The sequence below is a fragment of the Hippichthys cyanospilos genome, chromosome 13 (genome assembly GCF_059441005.1).
Source record: "Hippichthys cyanospilos isolate Australia breed blue-spotted pipefish chromosome 13, RoL_Hcya_1.0, whole genome shotgun sequence".
NCBI classification, from domain to species: domain Eukaryota; kingdom Metazoa; phylum Chordata; class Actinopteri; order Syngnathiformes; family Syngnathidae; genus Hippichthys; species Hippichthys cyanospilos.
Window position 1 is genome coordinate 6,990,283 of NC_142381.1, and position 20,303 is coordinate 7,010,585.

The window sequence follows — 20,303 nt, forward strand, 5'->3', positions numbered from 1 at the left end:
TCCATTGAAAACACATTTTTGGACTGAATTTAATGGCTTAATAGTTTGTGTGAATGGTATCTTGTCACAAATGGAAAGAATTCATTCAGATCACATTGTAGCTCTCATCAATCATATCGTATGATTAACGTGAGTGACTCATAATAAGTTTCGCATCTAGATGTCTGCTGCTATACCGCACTTGGCTTGAGAGGCATTTTTGTTGGAAGTATGTGTGCAGTTGGAAACATGGCGGGCTCTTGTTTTGTGAATACTGAAGAGAATATTTAGGACATCTGCGGCACCAGTGTTACCCACATTCCAAAAATTCCCACTTTTCCCACAATTCAGCATTTTCCACTTCAAAGTAACATTCAAGTGAATGTTGCATTCAACTACAAAGTTTCTTATGTTTACATTCTAACTGCAAACTGTTTAGCTCATTCAGAACATTTTGGAAACTATTCTAACAATCCGCACATTCCTCAAGTTCCCCAAATTGTAAAGTAAAATTCCAGTCATTTCATTCACAAAATTCATTTTCATGGGGGAAAAAAAAAACATTCCAACTTCAATTCTCTAATTCATCAATTTAATTATTTGCACAACATTTCAGCTCAGTGTCAGCTCTTTAATGTTCAGTTGTAATTTCAACATCTATTAGATTTTCCAGCTTTGTTATTTAGTGTATACGTGTACTATTATATAGTGTTATTTTATACCAGATAACCACCTGAATAACGTCTTTAGAATTACTGAGCTTTTCTCCAAACTGGACACAGAATTCTGGGTAGGATTATTGTAACAGGGTTTTTTTTATGGTTTGCCATGTGTATGAACAGCATTCCACAAAAAAACTTCCCTTGTCAAGTAAATGGTGATGAATGCAAACTAGTCCCGTGTAGACGTGTTGACAATGGTGAAATGTGTCTGGATTGGCGATGGGAAATGGTGCGGGGGAAAAAAAATGGGAGGAAGCAGCTTGGCGCGTGTGTGGCGTGCGATGATTTAGCAGCTGATCTGTAACATGTGCTTTTAATTATTGCGACATGAATGCTAAAAGTCTTCATCCTGACTTAAAGACAAGAGAAGTCATACCGACCTTCTCCGTTTGAGAAGAATTTGACCATAATCAGTGCAACCACAAGAGGAGAAATGATTTCGATTTTGGATTGAGGCTGTAAGATAACGCGTGAAAAAAAGAAGCCCTGAGAATACACTGCAGGTCCCCCAAAGAACCGTTACCTTGGTCTTCAGTTAGAGCTTTATGATTTTTCCAGCCGAAGCCGTCCCAAGTCAGACTGCAGCTGTTCACAGGACAAAAAAATCCAACATGTGCGATCAGGTTGCAGATGAAGATCAGCGCTCCACATCTTTACGATCTACATTTTTGTCTTTTTGTCCCTGTGTACCTATGTCCAAACTTCCTCAGTAATCCAGTTCCTTTGTCCCTTCTTCTGCTATCATCTCTTTTTTGTTTTTTCTTTCAATCCCTCCATTTCCTGTCCCTTTTCAGTTCCTTCTCCTCTCAGTTCCCTTGTTCCTTGTCAATCATGACTCTATTATCCAGGTCTTTAGTCCCCATATGTGCTCTATGTACAGTATGTTTTTGTTCATTCACTAGGTGGATTGGGTCGGACAAAAAAACAACACCTCACTAACAAGTTCTGGTGCTTATTTCAAAACCAAGATATAATGTGCATCTCAGGCTAGTGTCTAGTTCCTTCAACCTAATAAAGACCATTCCTCCTGACGCATTCCTTCCAATTCTTCAGGTTATCAAGATCTCATTGCTATTTACCTCTGTCTTCGATCCCTCAAACATATCTATCAATCCTCCGAATCACTTTCTTTTACACCTCCTTCCGTTTCTCTTCATCCACCACCCAGCAAATGTTCAGGTTTTTAGACCTTCTGTCCCACTGTCTCCACTTCCATTCTTCCTCAGTTATCTACCTCCTTTATCCATTTTTCTTTTTGCCCCTACTCTCAAGTTTCTTCATTTTTAATTGAAATATCTGCTGCCTGTCTGGAAAGGATGTAGAAGTGGCCAAGGTTTGCAAGCTAATTGCTTTGAGTCTCACACACACACACACACACGCACACATGCTTGTGCGGCTCTACTTGTGATGCTCACACACACACACACAGATATATGTTTATAATGACTTACACAAACATATAAGTGTATGTGATTACCTCGTGTGTAGAAAGCAGCTCAAATAACCCGACCTCACTTTGTCACACACTCACCTCTTAACAAGCTGAGTGGACCATCTGGACCACTCTCTACTGCATGTGTGTGTGTGCGTGTGTATTTAGTATGTATAGCAAAATTCTTGTGCTCAGGTTACATGCAGTGCTGCCTCACTAATGGCAAAAAAATGCAGCGGGCAAACGCATTTGTTTAACTGCTTGAGGCCTTACACACACACACACACACACTTTAATTTTGTCATGTATATTTACAGTAAGTGTTACTGTAACTACAGTATGGCATTGATTGTCATTGCCTCGGCTAAGCACAAATTTAGGTTTTGGTTACAAAAGGCAAGGAAGCTGCAGTAGATATTTCGTGAATTTATACTGGACTTGTGTCGAGGCACATGAAGACCAGGACTGGGCTGATGTGGTATTTGTGGAGCTCGATGTGAGTTTTAGACTTCTTGGTTCTAGACGTGATTCTTGACTGATCCTTGCCTTTTTTTTACATTTATTTTTACTTAGTTCTTAACCATTTTTTTTTCATGGATTTTGAGTGATTCTTGACATTCTTCATTTGGTTTTTGTCATGGTGTGTTTTTTTTAAATTGTTTTTTTGCTTGTTTGTTTTTTTGTGGTTTTTCTTTTTTTTTAATCTTTCGCCAGGCTTTTATCTTGTTCTTAACATGTTCCTTATCCAGTTTGACCTTTTTGTTTGTTTGTTTTTACTTGATTCTTGACATGGTTCTGACTATTTTAACTTGACTTTTATTCTTTTACTTGGCTCCTGGTTATTGACTGCTTTTGACAGATATTTGACTTAGTTTGTCTGGCTGTTGTCTTGATTCTTAATTTTTTTTTTCTCATCTTGGTTTTTGGCTTGGTTCCTTCCACCTGAACCTGCAAAGATTTGATGCCTATCTAGCATCAATTTATCCAGCCTCAAGTGGTTCTTGTGGCAATTTTGACTCCAGCTCCTAACCAACCCTGGCAGCAGCTCAGGGTGAAATTGGTATCAGCTAATATAGTTGCAGTCTTGGTGTCAGAATTGGCACGAGGCCCCTATATCGGGTCAAAGACGGTGTCCGCGGGCGGAAATCCTGGAGCCACAGTGACGACGGCGAGATGTAAACATGCTGGCTCTTATGAAACAAAGTCTGCAAGCCGAGTCGCATTTCAAAAGATGTTTTCGCAAGTGGAATGGAGGCAAAGTTGGTTGATAGCACACTGTCACATACATGTGGACGTTTTGACTCAACACGCTTCCATGGGTGGATGAGGGGGCTCAGGCTTCCATTTCACGCCTGTCTGTCCCACATCCTTTGGTTCTGCCTCGTTTCACCTCCACTAACAGAGACTCCAGGCATGGCAGGGAGAAAAGAAGAAAAGAGGTCAAGAATGGATTTTTTTTCCTTTTCAGCTTCCGCAGGAGATGTCATCAGGTGAATAGTACAAAGCATGGACGGTTCGAGCTGGGACACGTCCGGAACATCAACATACTGTCACTATCCAAACACTGCAAATACAGTAGGAAACCTTATAGTGGGAATTGTTGTAACATTTAGCAGTTGAAATGCTTCGTGCACTACGTAAGAATTAAGAAGTATTAAGTTGTTGTTTTTGTAGAAATCCCAAAATGGATTTCTCAAAACTCAAAACTAATCTCTGCGACATTAGCCTGGTTTTGTGAAAACCTATCTGCATTATCGGCAAGGTGTAATTGCTTGCTTTATTTATCCTTTGTGTTACTTTTTTTTTTTAAGTTAAAAAAAACTTGTGTGTTTCTGTTTTACTACATGTGGCCCTCGGGGAAAAAAGTTTGGACACCTCTGTGATAAAATGTTTTGTGCTTGTGACCAAGGATTTCAAGGTCGAGATGTGACTGCATCAGGGATGAGTAACTTCCTGTTAGGATGAATAATCTAAGCTAACCTTTATTTGTCCCACGGTGAGAGGCTGACATGAGGTTAAACTGTAATCCTCATAGACCACGATCTTTGCAGATGACTTTGTAAACTGCAGGGAGCAGATGAAGAAACATTTAGACATGTGGAGTCTGCCCCAGAAAGAGGAGGGATGAAGATTAGTTGAAGTAAGACAAAATAAATGCGTTAAATACTTTGAATGAAGGAGGTAAAGGAATGGATCAATTCAGGTTAGAACAAGTGGAGAAAGAGGATATGGTTAAAGAGTCGTCCCCAGGATGTCGGGAAAGTTTAAGACAGCATTAAGACCATATTATGTATGGCTTAGCGGCAATAGCTCAGGAGAATTGATTGGCTGAATAATTGATACCAATACAGATACTTTTCTGGTTGAGTGACAACACGGCAACGCAACAGCATTTGATTTGAAATTTTCAATCATAAACCATTATAAAATTTTGACCAATTGCTTTGAAGGAGACACTCAAGGTGGTCGTTAGAAGGGCATCTTCATCTCCGTCCACCTTCTAGCATTCTTAAGAGAGCCACAAATGAGAGAAGATACTTGAGCACCCTCAGCCACATACCTTCCAGTCCTTCGCAAATTCATTTGTTGTGCACTTTCTCAAGACCTCTCAACTAAAACTTCCTCCCACTAAAAAGAGATGAATGAGAATGAAAGGATCGAGGAGAAGCTCGTGAAACGCTGCAAAATTCAGCAAATCCTTAGTTTGGTTTTTTATCATTCAGCCTGTAAAGCCAGTTTCACTGAACCATATCAAAGTTGGTAGTCATATTTATTATAAATAGACCAACTAGAAAGTCTCAAAATATCTGAAAAAACTCAGAAAGTCTAGCGTTTTGTTCAAATGTGCCATTTTTCGTCACTTTTTGTGTGCACTTTCCAGAAGTCCCCTGAAGATGACAGATCACCGTCTGTCCGAGTTTGTGTCAGATTGCTCCAAAGTTAAACCACATATACTAGAAAGACTGAAGATGCTAAATTGGGTTTGAGTTCTTCGCATTCTGTGCGGTCGGAGCATGGCGGCAAAGTTTGATGATCACATCTGTACACTGCTCAGTGGCACAACAGTTGCTTACTCACCCACACTTTGTTTTTATGCTCAAATATAGTCGGGTTAGAAATGTTCAGCAGATGTTCTGTGGTACTTCTTTTCTTCTTTTACAAGTAAACAAAATGGAAGATGAATAAAGGGAAGAAAACCCCCCAAAAAAAGGAAGACAAAGATGTGGAATGGGGTTGTGTGTCTGATCAGAGCATGTACATTTGAATAGACAGCTTAGTCGCTATTATGCAGCCTGGAGGATTAGATGTGTTAAGCCATTGTTAGTGACACACACGCATGCACACGCACACACGCAACAAATCCCTCAGCTGAACCTCTTTCGTGGAATAGCCCTGAGGTATATTTTTGGCGGAAACAAAGTACAAAAAGTAAAAGCTTCTCAAATGTAATAGAGAACATGACACACATTTTTTTTTATATTGACAAAAATAGATTTTTCTTTTATAATGTCCATTTGAGGATTTCTACAAAAACAGCTTCATTAAGGTCTTAAGTTTCATTTTCCAGCAGCCAAAAGGTTCAAATTGTAATCAAAGTGGATGAAAGTGAGGGATTAGTAGACAACGCACACCATTGGAACATGAAAGTGTTTTTCCCAAAACACTTTGTAGGATCTTGAAAATAATCTTAATCATTTGAGTCAGTTGTGTTGGAGAGTAAAACATGGAAAACATGCAGGATGTTGGCCCTTGAGGACTGGAGTTCAACACCTGTGCTATAAGTCATGCAATTAAAAAGATTATTTTTAAATGAACACATATTTTACAGTCACAGTTTAATTTGCTCTTAAACCTAACCTGCAAATCACTTGGCTTGTTTTTAATGTGCTTGTTTTTAAGATATAATGCATGCCGTTAAGAAGAAAATCAACAAAATGTTTAGGTGTTTGCTGTTAACAGAGGTCCACTTCGTTTCGCTCTGGCGCACACATACACAGGCACACACACACACACACTCAAAAACAGGTCCTCCCTCTTGACAGAGTCTCTCATCCTCCTAAGGAGTTTTCTCCTCATTAGTGCAGGGTTTGAGTGTTCTGATTTTATTGTGTAGGCTGCCTTGCTCCTCCACTGAGGCAGTTCCAGTGGACAATTAGCCAAGAAGATGAAGCTGGAGAAGAGGGTGAGGAGTGCAGAGTGATGAAAGAAAGGACCCCGTTTGAAGTTTTACAAACTTTTGTCAGCGTCCATCAAAGAGCAACCCCCGTTCTTTTTCTTCTGCTACTCCACCGCTTGTCTAAGAATCTTTTTGTCCTTTAACATTTACCAACCAATTGTTGCAGTACCACCAAAAACTGCAGGGGCGTGCTCCACCTTTTTACCGAACCACTGTGTCACAAAATCTTAATTCTGTAGCATCCATAATGGTCAGAGAGCCTGCCAAGAGACCTACCTATGGAAACATCGAAGGAACCTCAGGAAAATTCTGCCAAAGTACTGACCGGTATCCTACCTGGAACAATGGTCTCCCGAGTTTTTACATAGCGTAGGATATTAAACTCGTCTAACTTTTGTCTCCCAAAGGTATACTCTACCGATCATGTTTTTGTGCAAAGGTAACATGGTCGCGGCACAAGCGCAGTGTGCTGTTCCAAAAATTGCTCTTTTATACAACTGAGATCGACCCTATTCTGCAAAGCACTGAAAGGTGTCCTACATGTGACAATAATCGCCTGTATTTTTCCTCAAACACAGCATAGAAAAGTAGTGAGGGATGACGTTAAAAGGGATGTGGGAAATTTTGGCATGTACTGTTGATTAGGGGGGCTGCCATGAGGCTTAGAGGAGCTACAGTGAAGGAGAGCAGGAGTGAGGAATGGGGCGTTGATGAGGAGTTGAGCCGACTGTACGGCAGTGTATGTGTGCTTCAAAGACGGCGTGCGCGTGGCTGCGACGTGAAAAATTGTTTGATTCATCAGAGCACGCCGCTGCCTTGATGTGCGCTTGAGTTACACTGGCGGCACCTGGCACACATGCACACTTCCATAAGACAGATGGCATCTATGCAGACGTGGAACTAGAATAAGATGCAGTTGCATGCTTAAAAACAAGTGCACTGTAATAACACACATCAGGCCCTTTTAGGGAGGTGCTAATTTCTTCATATATATATATATATATATATATATATATATATATATATATATATATATATATATATATGAAGAAATTAGCACCTTTCCAATGGGAAAAGGGAGGCATCACTTTGAGGGTGCAGAATCTCTTTGATCCCGGCGACATAATCTATTTTTGGGACGTGACATGAGTTTTTATAGTGCCGTGTGGTTTGAGGTTGGTGCTAAAGTCTAAATATATGTACATAAAATCAGTGCATCCTCTTCACCCCCGTAACATGCACAGTAATGGGCACCAAGGGCACTAATTTGCACATACAAAAAAGTGCATGTGAACTTCAGCCACAGATCCTCTGTACATTATACTCAGCGAACAATGCCCCCAAATACTATTTTAATCATGACGGAATAACTCTTTAAGATAACTCTTTAAGAGACTGATAAATTAAGTACAGTGTTTGCCTTCCTTCAAACAGTAGCGTCAATCTCTTACGGCCATGAAAAGATTATAGCTTTATAAAATGTTTGCATCGGATTTACCACTCTATTAAATACAATGGAATATTCTTCCAATGGTACCATGTATGTACGTGGAACACTATCTTCAGCGTCCTTTGAAAGCTTACAAGGAAATATGCACAAAATGCCTGGCATATGTCATATTTCATATATAGTCCCAGTAGTATGTGTTCCATTTAGCTGAACAATGTTGGTCTGCCAAGTTAAAGAATCAAGGCCTCGGTATTGTTTGCCAGTAATGACATAATAAGCATGTGTTAACAAGACTTACACATGCACACACTTACACACCACCTATTAGCCATCCTGAGTAGCGGACATGAAGTAATTGCATGACGTGGGTAATCATATTTTGGGTTCTCTTAGAATGACTGTTTTTATTATCATTCTTGTGGACTGAATAATCTCTTTCGGGGGCCCTCAACATGCCAAAACAAGCCAATTTTTGCAAGTGCATGTATCCTGGTAAAAATGTATTTATTTTGGGTGGGTGGGGGTGGGTTCAACACACACACACGCACCTAAAAAGTCCATCAGTTGAAGGACATTGAACATTTTGGTTTGACGCAGGCATTTTGTGGCTTAGCTTGGCCATTTACAAATTTAAAAAGTTACACTCCAACGCCAACTCCACTGATCATCATTTGTGGATCTTCCAGAATTGGAAGACATTTTAAATCCCACCGATCAAATTTTACATAATCCACATAGAAAATAATAAAAGATGCTGTTTCTGAATACACGTACTTGTCATGAGACCAACTCTAAAACATTTAAAAGGAAAAAAATGCTTCATTGTAGGCCTCACTTGACCTCCTGCAACCCTGAAATCCATATGATCAGAATAAAGCAGTTTTTCTTGACTGATTTACACAGGTGAGTTTGTCCTCTTGGTCAGTAGTAACAAGGTCGATTAGGCCCCTCGCACAAATTTCAAAATTATCCCCTTACAGCAGGTTCATGAATCAACATGGACTTTGTGGACATGTCCATCATGACAGGCTGCATGAAAAAGTCTCAAAATCCAATGCAAACTTAACAGGAAGTTGGCATTTTTTATTTGAAACACTTATTTTGAGGATATGCTGGGCTTGTACTTTGTTGAACTCGGGTGCTGAAGTTCACTCACAGTAACCCCAACTGGAAGCAGCAATCCAAAACTTGTGAAGCTCCTTTACCTATGCCGTCTAACATTGGCGAACAATGGCATCAAGGTTTGACGATCATTTCGAGGAATCGCCATGCGAGGAATTTTACTCGGATCGATGTTTACGTGAGTCTTGTTGATTTTGAATCCAACGCAACTTGCTTGAGGTTTTGTTTAAGACTTGAAGACCACAATTACAGATCACTTCATGCGCCTTTTGTTTCGCTTCTATTCTTTTACGCATTCCATAAATGTGATTACACGCACATTACGGTACGGCGGTTACACACAACTCCTGCACACACGTACTTGCAAATATTATCGCTACGTCTCGGCCAAGCGTAAACGAGCCGAAGTTGGCTCAAGCGAGCGAAATGAGACGAGTGAGTAAGTGATGGAAAACAGATCCGGAGTCTGCCATAAAAGTGTTGCTCGTTAATCACCCGTGTGTATTTGCACAATCTCACGCGGACGAGAGAATAAAAGGTTTGTTACATGGAAACAATGCAGGTCTTTCTTTCTTAACACTTTTTTCAGGAAGGGCCACTGAAACACGAGCACCCGGTAACGGACAAGGATATTTTATCCTTCCCCGAGAGGGAATATTTTTCTTTTCATGCCTTGTTACGGGTACGTCGGGGTCAGACGCAAGGAAAGCAGATTGAGATTTACAGTATAGTTTTACTTCAAATAATCTGTTCCTTCTTTGTGGTGATTTTTCTAAATCATGAAACTTGACCCTATGCTCTGCCCAAATCTTTATTGGATAAGAGTTTCCCATCGAGGCACACTTGAGCATTAAAGCCTTCATCAAACTAAAATGACAATCCTTTAGATTTTTTTTCATGTGCCGTTATGATGAAATCCATCCGAGTTCATGTCGATCGGGCGTTTGGGCAAATTTCTCAGATTTTTTGAAACTTTGAAAATCAGTGTTCCAAAGCAAAAAAAAACAGACTTCCTGGTCATTTATGGGTCCTCTAGGTTTTCTCTTACTGCCCCACAACGCCGTATTATCAAATACTTTTAGAATTGATTATTCCATTGACTAATCAGATGAAATATTTACTTTGCACGGAAATGTATTTCAAAACATGTTTCCCCATTTACTGCTTATCAACCAATTATAGTTTATTTGGTATTATTTCGTTAAATAAACAATTTCCTCATAACGCTCAGAAGGGATGAATATTGTACTCGACAACCTTTTTGAAATTGATTCAGCTACAGGTGCAGTTATTTTTTTCTGAAGTGAAAACACATGTTTTCAAATGTATTGATTTAACTGAAAAGATGGTCTGTTTTAATGAATGACTAAAAAAAACAAACAAAAAAAAAACAATTACTTTTGAGGGGCTGACAAATTGTTTCTCAGCTTCAATATAGAAAAACGGCTTCAGACAATTACTCTATTCTTAATAGTTGTTGATTCGTTTATAATTTGATTTATTTTGACAGCTCGAGACTAAACCGGTGTCCTGTTCATTTCTCGGAGTGGATCCTTGAGACTTTTTTGTATTATGATAGGAATGTCATCACCGATTTTATGTCTCTCGTGCAACTTGCTAATTTTGTTCTAACTCTCCAGGGTATGCTGCAGCCCCCAAAGCAGGGGAGTGTGGTGAACTTACCATCACAAATGGAAATCATTTCAAATTTGGAGGGAGTGAGGCGGGAATTTGAGATCTCTTGCTGGTACTTGACGCCGTGTTGATGATGTCATGTGCGCGCACACAAGCACACAGGTGGACATAATTAGTGCTTTGAGTTCCTTCGTGGCATCCGATCAAACCTTGGTACGACCGGCTTCAGGAAATACAAAACTCTGCTGCTTCAAGTTTAACACACACCGTCACAAAAACCCCTTGAATGTTTCTTCTAAAGCATATTGTTTAGTCTACAGGAGATGTGCTCATACATAAGTAAAAAGGCGTGGAAAATTGATTAGATGAGGATTTATAGGCTCATGTTGACGTGAGCTCACCTGAAAACACACACCCACTCATCCGCTCACATGCTGGCGAAGCACAAGTTTGCGTTGTAAAAACTTTCGCGCTTTAGGAAAAGCTGCCCACGTCTTACTGCTTAGCACCACTTTGTCGTCTTCTTGATGACATCGCACTTTTCTCTGCTCCTATCATGCGCAACGAGGATGTGAAATATGAGTTTCGGTGGTTGGATGTCTAACCAGGAAGTGAAACGCCTGAGCATGTGATGCGAAGTGCGTAGGTCCTCTTGAAATTGCCTAGGGTTCTTCATCGTTTTTATCATTTGGGCCTGAGCATTTATTGCTAAGACCCTATCATTAATGTTACTATTATTCGGCAGTGTGCGCCTTGGGGCCTGCTGACCTTAGGTTGCCTTTTCGAGCACGCATGTTTCAGTTCCATAAAACAAATAAGTCCAAATGTTTGCTGTTTGTGTCTGGTGGTTCTGTGTGAGGCCGCTAAGTCGCGTCATGGTGGCTGCCCTTGGCTCCTGCGCTGAGACCGCCGACACGCACGCAGGCAAACTCACACATGCACACACATTCATACAGAGGTTGTGTCCACATATCCAGTGTCTCTATATTAAATCCTGGAAGGACATGACCCTTTAGGAAAATACTGGCCCCCTGGACACACACACACACACACACACACACACACACACACATATACACACACATACTCACTGGAGAGTTGGTATTCATGTTTCCAGGCGTGCAAGCAGCTGCTGGACACACTGTGTGTATACGTGTGAGTGTGTGTGTGAGAGTATTTGTTCTTCTAGTAACCAATGATTCCTCAACTGCAACTTACTTTTCTGCTTTTACTTGGTTTTGTTTTCCTCATTTTTATTTGTACATCCTGCTTTTATTGTTTCGTTACAGGAAATAGTTTACTATTAATGTTATTTAGTTTTTTTTCTTCTTAATTTTGGTATCTGGTGTGAGATTTAAAATGTTTTTGTAATATTTACTATTATATCTGTAGTTTCTCAATGTGGTTTATTTTTTACACATAAATGTATGTGTGTGGAAATCAAGCACTCAATATATTATACTGTTATCGATCTGAGCTTTGACTTCGACCTACTTTTTCCACTTAATTTTTTTGTTTTAAAAAATATACATTTTTTAAATGTTTCTTTTTGTATGCTGTACAGAATGAACAAAATGATGACGTGTTAGAATTGATGAAATTAAGATTTTTATTGCTTGTTGTCAAAATGTATTAACGTACTCAAAATGTTAAGTATTTATATTATATTGTTTGTTTTTCTGTCATTCCAGATGATTCCCAAGCCGGATCAGCAAACACAGAATATGTTCCAGAACTGGCGGGGAAGCTAGGTAATGACAAAAAAAAAAAAAAAAACATCTTTCGCATAACTTTGCTCCCTATAATGCTTCTGGGGATGGGCTGAAATATTTAGATTAAAGACTTCTTCTCAATATTCCTTCCCATCCATTATTTAGGAATGCTCTCAATACATTAGAATGTTTTTGCCCTTGTGTGTGTTTTTGGTATGTATATTTTATTTGTCTGTTGCCAAACTGTAAAGGCTGAGCTCAACAGTCAATAGCTGCAACAATCAATTTAATCAAACCCCAAAAAACTGTCTCAAAACTCGATTGCATTAGCAAGTAGCTCACTTGCTTGGCTGTGTCGTTTTTATTTCTAATTGCCTATGACATTAATGTACTAAGGTCAAAGTTTACGAGTGAAAATGCCCAAAATATATTTGCCTCGGTCCTCATCAAGTCATATGTCGAATTAAAGGCCGTAACAAATGCTTTCTAGATGTGTAATTATTTAGGCCATATGCCTTCTTATGATGACGTAATCACTCAAACACATGTTTTATTTCTGACCTCGCCGTGAACCTCCCTTTCCATCTGCTCCTTGCTCACCTCCCCTTTGATTTAATTCATGTTCTGCAACATCAATCCATTGCTTCTCGCTGTGTTTTATTTGCATTTGAATCGTTTGGAGCTCTTTTCGCATGTTTTCCCTCTTGGATTTATGTCTAAATACGCAGCTCCTCCTCCTCCCGCCTTCTGGTTGAGATCGTTTCGGGCAGCCCGGTAGCGTTCCTCCACGAGCTGACAGGGACAAAGGGGGCAAAACTTGAAAGCCTTTTCGGGAATGTTTGTTGTGCGATCCCACCCAGTGGAGAGCCATTTATAAGAACGTGTCACATAACTCTTTCCGCCTGCTTGTTTACACGGTACTGCAATAACAAGAAGTTTTCATGTGTGGCTGCAGGGAGATGCAAAATCTAGGGAATTCTTGACCTTTTCTCAACTTGGGAAACCATCTCAGATATTAATGCAGTGTTTGTAATATTTACTTGAAGAAATAATTTTTTGGTGTATAAACTATTTGCTTTAAATCCTAAATCTGTCTGCGGCAAAAGAGGCCGAAAAGCTGACGAACTCCTCTCGGGCCTTTTTAGTCTGTGGGACGCATTATTTAGCTAATGGGTTCCGGCAAAGCCAAGGTTTTTGACTGTATCCTTTGGATTGTTGTGTGGGGTGTATGGGATACTCGACCGCCTTATACGAGGTGTTGGATCCCTGTACAGCCAATGTCAGTGTTTATAATATATATAATTTGACAGGATTTGTCTCCACGCTAAAAAAAAACTTTGGGCAGGGATTTCATTATTTCAGTCCCCACTTGGTTCACCCTTGCCTGTGTTTGCCCCCCTCAGTGCGTCCGCGCTTCACCCAGCCAGCCAAGATGAGGAAGCGCGTCATTGCCCGGCCAGAGGGTAGCTCCGTGCGTCTCAAGTGCGCAGCCAGCGGCAACCCTCGGCCCGATATTGTGTGGTTTAAGGACGGACGGCCGTTGCACTACGGCAATGACGAAAATGGCGGCGCGGAGGAGGACAGGAAGAAGAAGTGGACTTTGAGTCTCAAGAGCCTGACCCCAGAACACAGTGGGAAGTACACGTGTCAGGTGTCTAACCAAGCAGGACACATCAACGCAACCTACAAATTGGAAGTCATACGTGAGTCGTACTCCACAGATAATTTTATGAACAGCATAAATGATAGTCAGTGTGTGGCAGTTAAAAAAAAATTGCCTTTCTTCCCTAGTGTTGCAATTTAAAATGATTCTTTTCGAGGAGCTCTTCCCATGTATTTTAAACAAAATCCAAAGATAACGATAAACAATCGTATTTCTTATGCGTAATTCCAGAGAATATACTTACACTAAAATAAAGGTAAACAAACCACAAATTTGTAGGAAAGACCATTTATTTTTCCCCTAAGGGCATTAACTTACTGATCACTGTGTCTTATTTTCTAGTCTAGCGCAAAATTCTTTTAGTATTTTTGTGGACTGGTGTAGTTAGAAAGGGGTCTTTGCGCCACTGTGGGAGTCAACACAGCCGACTTGCTTCCTGGCCAATGAAAGTGGCTCCTCTCATTCTTTTTAAATTCAGAGCAGGAAATGTGCAAACTCTACATTGCAAAGATAGCTCGAAATACAGTATGATCAGTTAACGAATTTGCAGCAATACCGAGTCGTAAGATAATGGGAACGCAGTACATGTCACAAATACTCTCACAGAAGAGTGATTACTGTAAATCTGTCAATACAGGGTCTATTTAAAACCAGTTGATTGTTAAAAAAGGTTATTTTTTTGTGTGCATACGGGCAGAACGCACCAACTCCATGCCCGTCCTGACGGGCACTCACCCGGTCAACACCACAGTGGACTACGGCGGCAGCACCTCCTTCCAGTGCAAAGTGCACAGTGACGTCAAGCCCGTCATCCAATGGCTCAAACGGGTTGAGGTCGGCGACGAGAACAAGTTCAACTCTACTCTGGAGGTACGGCGCCACGCCACGGCGGGCGCTACACGTACTGTGCAGTGTGGAGTGACATCACAGGAATCTGATGGCATTTCGAAGGCTCAATTTTAATTAGATTCAACTGAACATGAATGAAAATACTGACGGTAGATGAAATACAAAGAGTCATTGTTAAGTTACATTAAATGACATTATAAATACAAACAAAATCATCATACATTTTACAAAATATTATATTGGTATGTAAAATATTGCCAAATAAAATAAGTGAATAGATGAATTAAGAATGAATTACATTAATATAAAATAAAATTTAAATAAATTCATAACACATTATGATAGTAACCTATTTATTGAAAATAATAGAAAAAAAATGAAAGTATTCTTATTTAACATTTAATTTATTTTCCAAAATCCGAAATTATAGTATGCATTTTTAAATAATTATAGTCAGATTAAATGAAACATGATAGAAAACAGAAATAATAAATACAAATGATTCATTAAATATAAATCTAAATGAAAATATTCACAAAGCAAAACACAATGTAAAATTGTTTGTGCTGTAAAATTAAACTCAATTAAGAATAATAAACAAATGTGCATAAAAAACCTCTGATAAATAAGTCATACCAATAAAAATGTATTATTAATAAATATCAATATTAACCAAAAACTAAAATTGGAAAAAAATCACAAGCCATATATAGTATAATATAAGAGGTATTATGACTAATGTCGTCATTATATTTTAATCAATTTTTTAATTGATTTCATTCATCATAATGAATATTCTTTCATAGTAATTAACTCCTTCACTGCTATTGACAGCTATAGATGTGAAAAATCTATTGAGACTGACAGTGAATGAGTTCCTTTAAGGGATTTTATCTTTGAACTTAAATTGTCCGGTAAAGCTGATGAAAGCTCATGAAACTAAAATTGTCCTGTTTACTCATTCACTGCCATTGACAGCTATAGATGTTGACTATCCATTTTACAGGAACGGCAGTGAATAAGTCTTTAAAATGATATTAAACATAATTAATAATCATGAGTATCTCACTAACAGTCTTATTGTGGTCGTCAGCCATATTATTTTTGGCGGCACCTAGCATATTATGGTTTCAAGATTAATTTGCAGCGCATTGCTTTATGAATATTTTGCAAACATTGTCATGAAAGGAAAAAAAATGCCTGATTTGACCACTTATGGTTCTGAAGGTCATGAATGACAGTATACTGTATATTTTCATGCAGGTGGATCACCATCACTATGTGGTCCTGCCTACGGGGGAGGTTTGGTCACGACCCGACGGCTCGTACCTCAACAAGCTTCTGATCACTCGTGCCAAGAAGGAGGACGCCGGCATGTATGTCTGCCTTGGCGCGAACACCATGGGATACCGCATCCGGAGCGCGTACCTCACCGTGCTGCCAGGTACGAACCCAAGTCTACTTCCATAATGTTAGAAGATGATGAAATATGATTATCAATAGGATGAATGTGATTTCAATGTTTTTGGGGAGCGTCTTTTTTTGGGTGTGACAAAAGTGACATTTTGATTGAAAGTGATTGAACTTTTAAATATTTTGCTGGCGAAGCGACAGACCAATGATTACAGTTTGGGTCAATAGACCATCCCACAAAGACGAAAGTGGGTCCACAAAAAAATGTAAAATACCCATCTCTGCCAAAAAGGCACAGGAAGCCATGCTCCCTAAAAAAAATGGATTTTCAAATGCCCATTTCATTCCTATTCACAGCTTCCTGTGTGACTTTTCTCTTGATTGCTTGCACACAGATTCGAAGCCCCAAAACAACTTAGCTCCAAAACAACAACAAAACAACTTGCCTGCCGCGTCTCCCAGCTTGCCCTGGCCCGTCATCATCGGAATACCGGCGGGCGTGGCCTTCGTTCTAGGCACCGCCCTCCTCTGGTTCTGCCAGTCCAAACGCACCTGCCCCTCTTCCTCTTCCTCCTCATCAACATCATCCTCGCAAGCCTCCTCCGCCCTCCCCGTCTCGCAGCGCCTCCCGGTAGCGGGCCGCGAGCGAGCGTGCCCCGGCGCCGACAAGGAGGTCCTTTCCTACGAGGACTACGTGGCCCACCAGAATCAGCCGCTGACTTCTGTCAAGCTGTACCCCAAAATCTACACGCATGACATCCACACGCACACGCACTCGCATTCGCACGTTGACGGCAAAGTGCACCAACACCAGCACATTCACTACCAGTGTTAGCAGCAGAGGAACTTTAGTGCATGTCGGACCACAATGAAGAATGTAAAGAGAGATTTTTTTAAACAATCAAAAGTCTCTCAAAGTATTTTTTTAAAAGCTAACAATAGAGGAATAAACAGATGTTCTGTTCTTCAAACAAACATCTCCTTTGTATAGTCAGATATGATTATATAGCATTTAGCATGCCTCTTTACCCCCGGGGGTCTTTGTATAAATGTAATAATGTGAGTGTAATGTCATAATTTGAGGTCAGTGTAGTTAAAGATAACGCCAACAAAAGGTTCACTTCTCCGGGAGGAAGAGTAGGTGGGAAACAAAGCTGCTAAACACCGCAAAGCACACTGTGGCCTTTTCATTAGGTGCACCATCAAGCTAACCATTTTTTTTTTCTTTTTCTTTTTTTAAATACAGCTCACAAAATCACCAACTCTAAAAATGTCATCTCTAAAAAAAGGTTGATTGAAGTCTGCCAGTAAAGTTTGACGACACACCGTAAAACATTGACTGATTGGTTGAATTTTCTTTAATCTGCTTTATAAGGCAGTTTTCCTTTAATAACATGAAATTTGGTAGACCCACAAAAAAGTTATGTTTGAAAAATACTGCAGGTCTGGTGTTAATCTGAGGTGGCTTTTTTTACCTTAATTGTGGACAGATAAAGAACTCTACTGGAAAAATGGGCAATACTAAATTTATTGACACCCACTCCCACCCATTTCCAACAAAATTTCATATCCTGGTGTTGTCATTAATTCATTTTTTTCTCAATTTTTTGGTGATGGATTTCAGCTCAGCTGTACCTCATGTTTTGGCAACAGAGTGCATGCATTCACATTGTGCTCACATCGCGTTATTCTTTCTCATGTTGTTTTTACAGCTAAAGGACTGCCTTCACTATAGACCAATGTGTTAATGTGCACTTACCGCTGGTATGTAAGTACGTGAATTAAAACTTTTTCAAAATTATTTCAAAATAGTCAAATTCCCAGATTAAAAACAATTTTAAAATGTTTTAAGATTAGGAAAAAAGTTCATTGCAATTCTAATTTATTTTCTTTGGGCATTATACTGCATGAGTTTATTTTTTTGATCATGCATATGCTGTAAATTTATATGTATGTACTGTCTGTGTGTATGTGGGTGTGTGTGTATATATATATATATATATATATATATATATATATATATATATATATAAATTGTAGTATGCATGTCATTGTAAGATATTGTATTTAGATGGATACTCATTGTATGGACAATCTTGTACAGTTGACTTTTATTGGATATAAATTGCTGCCATTAAAAAAATTCTGTTAATCTAAACATGCCCTATAATCTGGATTTTATCAAATTCATTACGATGGTTGATTTTTTACATGTTTTGATCTTCCCATTTCCTAAAACAGGCCACAATTTGAAAGCGTAGTTTCAAAACATCCTTATTAACAATCCTTATTCGAAACCCTACTGGCAAGTTTTGAAACCCTGAATTGAAAAATAAAATTGAAAGACAAACTATGCCTTAAAACAATGCACAACTCTCAAACCCTGAAGTAGTTAGTTCCTCTTCGTCTCGGATGATAATTGATGTTGCTTCTATCTCTGTTTCCATAGCCGTTTGGGGTTTAAGGCGATTAAGTGGTTTGCCCAAGGCTGACCACTTCAACAGAGGGATTGGGGATAAAAAATGCTTGCTTTTTCCCCAAAAGTTTTATAAGTTGAAGACAACTTGAAAGTTTGGTATTTTAGCCAGAAACTTGTAGTCAAACCAGCATTTTGCAGGACACATAAAATAATATGGTGAGCCAGATCTGGCCCACGGGCCTTGGGTTTGACACCTGTGCCATACACCCCAAGTTAAAACTGCAATCATGGCACCCAACCCCATTTTGAAACCCTTTTGGCACATGCGCTCTCACATTTTTTTTTTTTCATGACTGATCGGCTTCCATCTTTTCTGTGATTATTTTTGTGCGCCAGATGAACATTTCTTATTGGTCTTGAGCGATCCAGTCTGATCATCTGTCCATTGATATTTTGCACAAGTCATCTGCGGCCTGTCACTGATCATTATGGCGCGTCACGCACAAATCAAAGGGGAACGCTTTCCCTCTCATCCTGTTCCGCAAATCATTTTCCGTTTTATTGGAGACGTTAACGCTGTACGTTCACCCAGCACATCTGCTCCCCGTCGTCGTCCTCTTCTCGGTCCACATGAAGAAGAGGAGAACAATGAATCCCGCACGAGGTAAGAACGTCGAAGGTGTCGACACCTCGGGAGAGTCATTGCACTCCACGCGACTTTTATGTCTTTCGTCGGTCTGGTTTTTTTCTTTCTCCTGGAGTTGATTCACGAGTTTCCGTGGTTGAAATATGACTGCCGTTGGCTCTGTCGTCCGTTTGGAGAGAGTCACACCATCCAGACCTCCACATGCTTCGAATCAGGTTTGTAGTCTTTTCAAAAGATGAGGATGCTTGTCTTCCAATGTCAGTCACATAATTTTTTTGATATTATTGACAGGCTGCTCAAATGAGGTAAATGCCCAGTTGTCAAAGAGGATGATGGAATGCATGGTGTTTTTTTTTTCCCCTTATGCTTTTTAAGATAAATCTTGAAACCCTATTCTGGCTTTGAAACCTCAATTTAAAAGCCCAAGAAAACCCAGAAAAAAACCCTACTTGAAAACCCTAACCTTGACTTGAAACCTTAATTCAACAGCCTTGCATAAAACGTGACATTTAACCTCATTGTGAAACCTCACCCCATCTTGAAGCCCTATACCTGAATTCGAACCCCCTCTAGCCCTCGTTCAAAATCCCCTAAATTGAATAAAAAGCCTCATTCAAGGCCTTCAAAAAAAGGCCTACAACAGAACCAAACTTTAGAACCAAAATTGTAGTGGTATTGAGAGGCATATTTTATTTAGCAACTTCAGAAGTAACATCATCAGTTTTATTTCTGCCTTATCTTCCAGAAAATTGAGCCAATAATGACAATCAATATCTGTATAAACATGTTACAATTAGTTTACTCTTAATTTGAAAGAATGTTTTTTTTTCCCTGTCAAAGTATTAAACAACTATAAATAAGATTTGAAGATACCCACAAGAATCCTGTTAATATTTTACATACCCCCTGAGTTTCCTTCACGCACCCCCATTTGAGAACTGTTGGTCGATGAGGTTTTTTTTATAAAGTGATCATTTTAAAATTTGAACTCTGGAATAAATTTCAGCAATGAAGTACAACATATTGATATCACTTTTCAAAAAAAATTCTCACAACAACTAGGCAACATTGAAGCCCAAACCCT

At 39.4% G+C, this 20,303-nt stretch overlaps 1 protein-coding gene across 1 annotated transcript in view; it reads left to right on the top strand.

The window, feature by feature from the left end:
• fgfrl1a (fibroblast growth factor receptor like 1a) overlaps nt 1–18,275 on the top strand; it is a 32,767-nt gene extending 14,492 nt beyond the window's left edge. The window contains exons 4-8 of the mRNA XM_088432232.1: nt 12,209–12,268; nt 13,633–13,932; nt 14,590–14,762; nt 16,005–16,185; nt 16,550–18,275. Coding sequence (XP_088288358.1) covers nt 12,209–12,268; nt 13,633–13,932; nt 14,590–14,762; nt 16,005–16,185; nt 16,550–16,989 — 1,154 coding nt within the window. The 3' untranslated portion in view covers nt 16,990–18,275. The remainder of the gene's footprint in view (nt 1–12,208; nt 12,269–13,632; nt 13,933–14,589; nt 14,763–16,004; nt 16,186–16,549) is intronic.
• Nucleotides 18,276–20,303: the final 2,028 nt, after the last annotated feature.